The 10,958-nt window shown below is 33.2% G+C and overlaps 1 protein-coding gene across 1 annotated transcript in view; it reads right to left on the reverse strand.

The window, feature by feature from the left end:
• The window catches only part of LOC134718317 (uncharacterized), a 402,856-nt gene extending 395,110 nt beyond the window's left edge, over positions 1–7,746 (reverse strand). The window contains exons 1-3 of the mRNA XM_063580812.1: positions 7,587–7,746; positions 6,446–6,925; positions 1,902–2,008 (exon numbers count right to left, since the gene is read on the reverse strand). Of these exons, the coding sequence (XP_063436882.1) occupies positions 1,902–2,008; positions 6,446–6,925; positions 7,587–7,746 (747 nt within the window). The remainder of the gene's footprint in view (positions 1–1,901; positions 2,009–6,445; positions 6,926–7,586) is intronic.
• Between the last annotated feature and the right edge of the window lie 3,212 nt (positions 7,747–10,958).

Raw genomic sequence — 10,958 nt, forward strand, 5'->3', positions numbered from 1 at the left:
ATAATATTCAAGATAATGCCCAAAAACTGCAAAATTTCCTTAAAATTACCAATTAAGTGGCAGCAACCCAACAATTGGGTGTTTGATTCATCTGAAAATTTCAGGGCTGATAGATATTGACCTAATGAACATTTTTACTCCATGTCAGATTTGCTCTTAATGCTTTTGTTTTTAAGATATAAGCCAAAAACTGCATTTGACCCCTATGTTCTATTTTAAGTAATGGCGGCCATGTTTTTTGACGGATCAAAAATCAAAGCACCCACTTTGTGCAGGTTAATCTAAGGAACAATCATGCTAAGTTTTAACCAAATCCATTCACTAGTTTCAGAGGAGAAGATTTTTTAAAGTTAGCAAATATGATGAACAAATTGTGAAAAATTGTCATTAAAGGACAATAACCCCTTAAGTGGTCAATTGACAATTTTGGTCATATTAACTTATTTGTAGATCTTACTTTGCTGATCTTTTTTGCTGTTTACAGTTTATCTTTATCTAAAATAATATTCAAGATAATGACCAAAAACTGCAAAATTTCCTTAAAATTACCAATTAAGTGGCAGCAACCCAAAAATGGTTTGTTTGATTCATCTGAAAATTTCAGGGCTGATAGATCTTGACCTAATGAACATTTTTACCCATGTCAGATTTGCTCTAAATAATTTCGTTTTTGAGATATAAGCAAAAAACTGCATTTGACCCCTATGTTCTATTTTAAGTAACGGCGGCCATGTTTTTTGACGGATCAAAAATCGAAGCGCACATTTTGTGCAGGATATACTAAGGAACAATCATGTTAAGTTTCATTCAAATCCATTCAGTAGTTTCAGAGGAGAAGATGTTTGAAAAATTGTTAACGACGACAGACGACGACGACGACGACGACGACGACGGACGCCAAGTGATGAGAAAAGCTCACATGGCCTTTTAGGCCAGGTGAGCTAATAAAAAGGGTCTTTTGAAAGAAAAACTTTCTTTTGATATTTTTGTTTGGTAATTCACCTTCTCTACCTACATGGCCTAGTAAAGAAACACAAGTAAACAAAACAAGTCACATTTAATAAGTTAGAAATCAATCTTAAACAGGTCAAGAGAGTATATGCATGAACATATGGATATTGTTTGAGTTCAATTTGTTTGTTGATAAAAAATTTACTTATTTTAAGACAAAGCATGAATCTTCCTCATGCATTCCCTGTCCCCATTTTTTATTTCACCAACTCAACAAGATTTGTATTACGTTTTGGAATTTCAAACATGTTGGCCTCTGACATCACTGAAGATACATTTATTGTTAAGACCTTCATCTGGTGCAGTACCACTAAATGCTAAACTTTCATATTGTCAAAATATTTGTTGAAATAAAACTGACTGAAATACAACTTTAACATTTAAACTGAGCAATTGTTATATTTATTTTAGTTATTTTGGACGTATAGCTCTTCAACAATTTTCTGTTCAAATCCATCTTTGGATTTCAAATGTTGGGCTTTGAGCGTTCCTGACGAAGGTAAATGCAGAAAAGCGCTTCAGACGCAATAAATTATTAAACGGGTTGTTTTTCTTTCTTCTATAGTCAATAGACCATGGCCGAGAGTGACACGACAAAGTATCTCCATGACAATGAGATGTATCAAATTGAATATTAATACAAATGCAAACCAAATATCATATTCTTATCTATAAGTGGTTCTTCAGATATTCAACTCTAGTTATAGGCCCTGTAATCTGAACTTTAGTCTATTACCCGCAAATCAATTAGGATCTTGTTGCTTTACACGAAGTTTGGTCAAGTTAAGACATATCGGCGTATTATCATTATGTAAGCATTAGAGCTCTTATGAAGCAGTTTTTCAAATGGCAATGACTTACTACTATATATCTAACATTAGATCACTCACCGTTGGTACTTTGTCCTTGTGAGTGGCAACAAACAAGATCTTTGGAATGCCTGCATATACAACCTTACAATAGGTCAAGATGGAATTGACCCAATATTGCAAGAATACTAGAAAATAAAATCAAAATCTGTCATAAAAAAAGTATAAAAAATTAGGCTGAATTGCTGTTTAAACAAGAGGCTCTCAAGAGCCTGAATCGCTCACCTCCATTTTTTTGGTTTAATCTCTCATCAATAATTATTTTGGCTTTTCAATTTATTTAAATGTTCTTTAAATCGTCCTATTCTCTTCAAAAGCCAAAAAAAAAATCATTTTCTCCTATGTTCTATTTTAGCCATAGGAGCTATGTTTCTTGACATACAAGGAAATGAAATATAAAATTTATACTAGATACTCTGAAACTCTGAAACTCATTTAGCCTAAGTTTGGCTGAAATTGATACAGCAGTTTCAAAGGAGAAGATTTTTTAAAGTAAGTCAACATGATGAACAAATTGTGAAAAAAGTCTTTAAAATGTAATAACTCCTTAAGAGGTCAATTGACAATTTTGGTCATATAAACTTATTTGTAGATCTTACTTTGCTGATCATTTTTGCTGTTTACAGTTTATCTTTATCTATAACAATATTCAAGATAATGACCAAAAACTGCAAAATTTCCTTAAAATTACCAATTAAGTGGCAGCAACCCAACAATGGTTTGTTTGATTCATCTGAAAATTTCAGGGCTGATAGATCTTGACCTAATGAACATTTTAACCCCATGTCAGATTTGCTCTAAATGCTTTCGTTTTTGAGATATAAGCCAAAAACTGCATTTGACCCCTATGTTCTATTTTAAGTAACGGCTGCCATGTTTTTTGACGGATCAAAAATCGAAGCGCACACTTTGTGCAGGATACTCTAAGGAACAATCATGCTAAGTTTCATTCCAATCCATTCAGTAGTTTCAGAGGAGAAGATGTTTGAAAAATTGTTAACGACGACAACGACGGATGCCAAGTGATAAGAAAAGCTCACATGGACTTTTAGGCCAGGTGAGCTAAAAATGAGGTTGATAAAGTTCATTTATGTAAACAGGTACTTTATCAACCTCATTTATTTAAACAGGTACTTTATCAACCTCATTTATTTAAACAGGTACTTTATCAACCTCATTTATTTAAACAGGTACTTTATCAACCTCATTTATTTAAACAGGTACTTTATCAACCTCTTTTATTTAAACAGGTACTTTATCAACCTCATTTATTTAAACAGGTACTTTATCAATCTCATTTATTTAAACAGGTACTTTATCAACCTCATTTATTTAAACAGCTGCATGATAATAGTCTTCTTTTAAGTTGGATTCTCTGTCAAAAAGTGACAAGTGTTTCAGTGTATATGTTTATTCTATATTGTTGTATTTGTTCTTCAGACTATTTTATTAGCGCATAGTTAAAGGAAGACATATTAAAACTAGAGGCTCTCAAGAGCCTGTGTCGCTCACCTTGGTACATATTAAACAATGGACACAGATAAATTCATGACAAAATTGTGTTTTGGTGATCGTGATGTGTTTGTAGATCTTACTTTACTGAATATTCTTGCTGCTACAATTATCTCTATTTATAATGAACTTGGCCCAGTAATTACAGTGGAAAATATTTTCAAATTATTTACAAAATTTTACAAAAATTTATGAAAATTGTTAAAAAATACTATAAAGGGCAATAACTCTTTAAGGGGTCAACTGACAATTTTGTCATGTTGACTTATTCGTAGATCTTACTTTAAATTTGCCGAACATTATTGCTATTATCTCTATCTATAATAATATTCAAGATAATACTTAACAAAAACTACAAAATTTCCTTAAAATTACTAATTCTATAATTTTACCCCCCCCCCCCCCCCCCCCCACACACACTCCGTCAAATTTGCTCTATATGCTTTGGTTTTAGAGTTGTAAGCCAAAATCTACATTTTATCCCTATGTTCTATAATTAGCCATGGGTCCATCTTGGATGGTTGGCAGGTCACGCCACACATTTTTAAACTAAATACCCAAATGATGAGTGTGGCCAAGTTTGGTTAAATTTGGCTCGGTAGTTTCAGAGAAGAAGATTTTTAAAAAGAATACTAAAATTCCAGAAAAAATGGTTAAAAATTGACTATAACAGCAATAACTCCTTCATGGATCACTTGACAATTTTGGTCATGTTGACTTATTTGTAGATCTTACTTTGCTGAACATTATTGCTGTTTACAGTTTATCTCTATCTATAATAATATTCACGATAACCAAAAACAGCAAAATTTCCTTAAAATTACTTATATGGGGGCAGCAACCCAACAACGGGTTGTCTGATTTGTCTGAAAATTGCAGGGCAGATAGATCTTGACCAATTGACTTTTAGACCCCCATGTCAGATTTGCTCTTAATGCTTTGGTTTTAGAGTTATAAGCCAAAATCTACATTTTATCCCTATGTTCTATTTTTAGCCATGGCAGCCATCTTTGTTGGTTGGCAGCGTCACACCACACATTTTTAAAACTAGATACCCCAATGATGATTGTGGCCAAGTTTGGTTAAATTTGGCCCAGTAGTTTCGGAAAAGAAGATTTTTGTAAAAGTTTACAGATGACAGACGCGGGACCACGGACGCCAAGTGATGAGAAAAGCTCACTTGACCTGTCAGGTCGGGTTAGCTAAAAAAGGTAACAATGCTTAAGACCTGCATACAATTTAAACTTATACAAACTCATATTTCACACCACCAAAATAAAGTTGAAGTTGAGGTCCTGTGTAAGATTTTATGGAACAGCCCTTGGATTTTGTGTTTGTTCTAACCGCTATCTTGCTTTTTTAATTATCATAGTGCATTTCTTTTAAACACAAAAATGCAATTTAAAAAAATCCCACCTGCTCTATCCAAAAAGGTTTGTATAGTATAGTGTACATTGTACTACTTTTGGTACAAAATATGTCAAAATTATTGAGATATCCATCAGCTCTAACTCAAAATGTGGACAATTTAAGGTTAAGAGGGTCTATAATTCAGTGAAACAGCTTCAGATATACTAATTATTGGCCTTTTCAAAATGGACCAAATCCCTACTTTATTAAATTAAATGCTTGCTGAGCGCATTCTGATACGACTGCAGAGGTCGAACCGTGAACATGGAGTCAATATTTAAGCTTGATGCTGTCTGAATTTCGAATGCGATCAAATTTTTGAAATAATATAGGTTTCTGACACAAAATGAATGTGGTAAAAGACCTTTAAAATCTATTCTAAAAACTTTTCCAAAAATTTTGGAATAAATTCCAAACATTTTAAGACAATTACCCCCAAAATCAATCCCAGCCTTCCCTTTGTGGTATGGTACCTTGCAGTACAATTTCATAGAGATCCATACACTTGAACACACGTTATAGTCTGGAAACTAGAAAAATGCTTGTTTTCGGCCCCTTTTTGGCCCTTCATTCCTAAACGTTCTGGGCAATTACCCCCAAACTCAATTCCAGCTTCCCCTTTGTGATAAGGAACCTTGTAGTACAATTTCAGAACGATCCATACACTTACAAATAAGTTATTGTCATGAAACTAGAAAAATGCTTGGTTTTTTTTTGCTTCTTTTATGATCCTTAATTCCTAAAGTTTTGAGGCAATTACCCCCAGAATGAATCCCAGCATTCCCTTTGTGATATGGAATCTGGGTAAATTTGGACACAATATTTAAGCTTGATGCTGTCTGAATTTCGATTGTGATCAAATTTTTTAAATTATATAGGTTTCTGACACAAAATGAATGTGGTAAAAGACCTTAAAAATCTATTCTAAAAACTTTTCAAAAAAACCTTGTGGTACAATGCCAGAGAGATCCATACACTAACAAACAAGTTCAATGAAGTTATTGTCTGGAAGTTACAAAAATGCTTATTTTTGGCCTCTAATTCCTTAACTGTTAGTACCAAAATCTATCCCCACCTTTCTTTTGTTGTATTGATCGTAAAATTTCATAAAGATTCATTTACTTAAACATGTTAAACTTAAGTTATTGTGCGAAAACCAATGTGTCTTCGGACGACAACAACACCACCAACGTCATAACAATATACGACCTCAAAAACTTTCTGCAGTCGTTTAAAATTATGATGTTGCCTGTCAATAAATGCAACAAAAAAATCATCAGCTCCTTTTTTGTGAGAATTCACTCATTCAAAATCTAAAGAAATTTTCAGGAAAGCGCTTTATCACAATAAATGATGATTTTTGTGTATACAAAACACTTTCGGACGTACAAAAATTTAAACCTGGTATCTTTGATAAATATTATTGTCTTACCTCATATCAATGTTTCAAAATGCGAGACATATTGAGGTTAATATGGTAGTTTGTGACAAGCTCATAGTGGAAATGTAAACAAGTTACGTAAACATTTAGGTTGGCTTTAATATTTAAAAAAGACAAATTTAATTTTTTTTGAATTATCACCTTGCTGTTATAGAAATATATCCTGTTTTCATTATCGGAGTGTAAATAACATGCATATTACCTGCTGGAGTTGGCGTCATGTGCTGCCCTGGAAAACACATCACATCAGGGACCTGTTCATGCAAATCTTTGCTCCCATCAAATACTACAAGAAACAATGCCCGGAATGTCATGAAGGTCTGATGTGTTGTTAGATAAACATATTGTCCACCAAAATCCCAGAAGATAAGACGTCCAACTTTCATCTTATACTTCCCACTTTTGAGGACCTTTTCCATTTTCTTTCTTATTTCTTCTTTAGTCATTCTTGTTCTCATTTTCTTTTCCATCTGTTTTACCGTGTGAGGCACATTGGAGGATTTCGTAGATGGTAGAGATTGTGCTGCTGCAGACTGTTCTGAGGGCAAAGAGGAAAGTGCAGCCTTTGCATAACCAGTTGGGCTTGTATCTGAAGCTTTGTTGGTAAGTTCACTCTCCTCCTCTTCTTCCAGAGAGGTCATTAAAACCTTATGGTACACAACATCCAGGGCATTGTAAGAGTCTGAAATTATATTTAATACATCAGGCAAATCAAATCCAAAACAGCTGCAGGCTGTCAAAACCAAGTGAAGAATGTAAGAAAAATCAGAATTAAGATAAGAATCATATCTTATCAGGTGTAACATTTACATAATGCTATTAAAACATTTTAAAGAGAGTCATATTTTAACTGATTGATTGATGACATTATTGATTATGGAAAATAAATGTTAATTTCTCGTTTGAATTGTTTTACATTGTCTTAGCGGGGCCTTTTATAGCTGACTATGCGGTATGGGCTTTGCTCATTGTTGAAGACCGTACGGTGACCTATATTTGTTAATGTTTGTGTCATTTTGGTCTTTTGTGGATAGCTGTCTCATTGGCAATCATACCACATCTTCTTTTTTATATCATTGCATAATTTTAACATTTAAATTCAATTTCAAAATATAAAAACCTTAACATCCTTCTAATAAGATTAGTAATGATGTTAAGATTTTCATACAAAAATACAATTTGGTATTGAATTAATATGGTGCGTGAAAAGAAGGCGCAAACAAAAATGGCTACAATGTGAAACTAATTTAAATCAGTGCTATAACATCTCTGCTGATAGTGCAGTCCATGCAATAGAGTTTTTTTTAATGGGGTCAGATGTTTGTACTTATGCCCTTTCTCACCTTGATAAACAAGAATCCACTCTTTTGTAAGAATATCTAGGCCACAGCGACCTTCTACCAGAGAAATCCCATCTGTCGGATGTCGACCATCAGGTATAATTTCTCCAGCTAACAGCTTAACAAGAGTCGTTTTCCCAACAGAAAACTGGCCGGTTACCATGCATCTCATATCAAAAGATTCATAGCTGCCCTTCCCTAATAAACGATTTAACATTGCAGACTGTTGCCCTTTTCCGATGGAATCTAAAAAAATTAAAAAAAAAATGGAAAGTTTTGATTTTTTCATGTTGTTCATTTGTTGGTTAATATGTTGATATGTCATCTTTTCGATATGTCAATGTGTTAAATATGTCACAATGTCTTTATGTCTATGTGTTGATGTATTAGCCTGTTTATGTATTGAATTATTGGTGTAATGATGTAGAAGTCTGTTAATGTGTTAAGTTGTTAGTGTTTTAATATGTTAATGTGTTGATATATGAATATTTTAATGTGTTGAAATTTCAGTGTGTCAATATGTCTGTGTCGATGTATGAATCTGCATGATAATGTGTTAAACTGTCAGTTTGTCGATATCTCTGTGTGGATGAATTTACTGTTAATGTGTTAATTTATAAGTGTATTGATATGTCTACATGTTGATGTACAAGTCTGTTAATTTGTTGATCTGTTAGTGTGCCAATATGTCAAGGTGTATGTATGAGTCTGAAATTTTAGTTAATATGTCAGTGTGTCAATATGTTTATGTGTCGATGTATGAGTGTTAATGTATTGATATATCAGTGTGTTAATGCATTGATCATGTTGATGTTTGAATCTGTTAATGTGTTAATCTGTCAGTGTGTTTATATGGCACTGCATTGATTTTTAAGTCTCTCAAGGTATCAATATGTCATTGTGTTGATGTATGAGTCTTGTTATATGTAGATCTGTCAGTGTTTTGATGTATGAGTGTTAATGGGTTGATTTGTCAGTGTGTCGATGTATCAATGTGTAGATGTTTTAGTATGTTTATGTGATGATATGTTGATGTGTTGATATGTCATGTGTATATTTATGAATCTGTAATAGTGTTCATCTGTCAGTGTGTCAATATCCAAATGTGTTGCTGTGTGAGTCTGTTAATGTGTCGTAATGTCAACTTGTGGATGTTAGAGACTGTTAATGTGTTGATTTGGCAGTGTGTCAATATGTCAATGTGTTAATGTATGCGTTGTTCAATATGTTTGTGGTTCAATCTGTCAAGAGTGTCTATATGTCTATGTATTGATGTATGATCCTGTCAATGTGTCAATATGTCGACGTGTGAATATTTTAGTCTGTTAATGTGTTGATTTGTCAGTGTGTCAATTTGTCAATATGCAAATGTTTGAGTCTGTTAATGTGTAGATCTGTCAATGTGTCAATGTATGAGTCTGTTAATATGTTCATCTGCCAATGTATTTATGTTTGAGTATGGTAAGATGTTGATATTCAGTGTGTCAATATGTCAATGTGTTGCTGTTTGAGTCTGGGAATGTGTTGATATGTCAGTGTGTCAATATGTCAATGTATTGATGTTATAGTCTGGTAAGATGTTGATATTTCAGTGTGTCAATGTGTTGATGTTTGAGTCTGGTAAGATGTTGATCCCTTAGTGTGTCAATATGTCAATGTGTTGTGGTTTGAGTCTGGTAATATGTTGATATGTCAGTGTGTCAATATTCAATGTGCTGATGCATGAGTCTGTCAATGTGTTGATCTATTAGCGTGATGATGTATGTGTGCTAAAGTGTTGATCTGGCAGTGTGTCAATATGTCAATGTGTTGATGTTTGAGCCTGTCAATATGTTGATATGTAAGTGTGTTAAGATGTCAATGTGTTGATGTATGAATCTGGTTATATGTTGATATGTAAGTGTGTCAATATGTCAATGTGTTGATGTATAAATCTGGTTATATGTTGATATGTCAGTGTGTCAATATGTCAATGTATTGATGAATGAATCTGGTTATATGTTGATATGTAAGTGTGTCAATATGTCAATGTGTTGATGTATGAGCCTATCAATGTGTTGATCTATCAAGCGTGATGATATATGTCTGTTAAAGTGTTGATCTGTCAGTGTGTCGATATGTCAATTTGTTGAAGTGGGAGTCTGGTAATATGTTGATCTGTCAGTGTGTCAATATTTCAATGTGTCTGTTCAATATGTCATTGTGTCAATATGTATATGTGCTAATGTATGGGTCTGTTTATTTGTTGATTTGTCAGTGTGTCAATATGTCAGCTTGTTGATGTTTGAGTGTGTTTATATGTTGATCTGTCAATGTGTTGATATATCAAATGTTGATGTATGAGTCAGTTGATGTGTTGATCTGTCAGTGTTTCAATATGTCAATGAGTCGATATATGAGTCTGTTATTTTTTTCTAATCTGTCAGTGTGTCAATATGGTAATGTGTTAATGCATGAATCTGTTTAAGTGTTGATTTGTCAGTGTATCGATATGACAATGTGTTGATGTATGAATATGATTATGTGTTGATTTGTCAGTGTATCGATATGACAATGTGTTGATGTATGAATATGTTTAAGTGTTGATTTGTCAGTGTATCGATATGACAATGTGTTGATGTATGAATATGTGTATGTGTTGATTTGTCAGTGTATCGATATGACAATGTGTTGATGTATGAATATATGTATGTGTTGATTTGTCAGTGTATCGATATGACAATGTGTTGATGTATGAATCTGTAAAAGTGTTAATCTGTCAGTGTGTCAATATAGCAATGTGCAGACCTCGACAATTGTCCGGTACCAGACGGAAAAAAGGTTGGACAAGTAAAAGCTGTATCAAGCTTGTCCGTTGGGACAAGTACATTTATTCTGCAGAAAGTAAACTTCATCCAACTTTAATGAACAAAGTATAATTATAAACAACAAACAAAACAAATATTAATTTGACTTGTTTCTGTATTCTGTCTATTCAAATGCAAAACCTTTTTCTTCGACATGTTTACTTGCAATCGATATTTTTTAACTGGTTCTTTGTCAGGTACTTTTTAACAAGTCAAAAGTATACTATTCTCGGAAACCAGTCATACTGATCCTAATCAATGCTGCGCTTTATAGATAAGGTAACTTTACAGTACAGTTCGTCACTTGGACAGGTTTAGCTCAAAGTTTAAGACAGTTTGGCACCGTAGGACACATATTTAGTAGACATGATTGATAGACAGTTTGGCAAGACAGGAAACAATTTGGGACCAAGACAAATCAGTATCTCATTTTCTTACCTTATTATGTTCTTTATAATAAATACCATACCGGTAATTTTTTCACAAAAATATTTTTTTTATTTACCATAATTTCATAAAATTCACAAAA

The sequence above is a fragment of the Mytilus trossulus genome, chromosome 5 (assembly GCF_036588685.1).
Source record: "Mytilus trossulus isolate FHL-02 chromosome 5, PNRI_Mtr1.1.1.hap1, whole genome shotgun sequence".
NCBI classification, from domain to species: Eukaryota; Metazoa; Mollusca; class Bivalvia; order Mytilida; family Mytilidae; genus Mytilus; species Mytilus trossulus.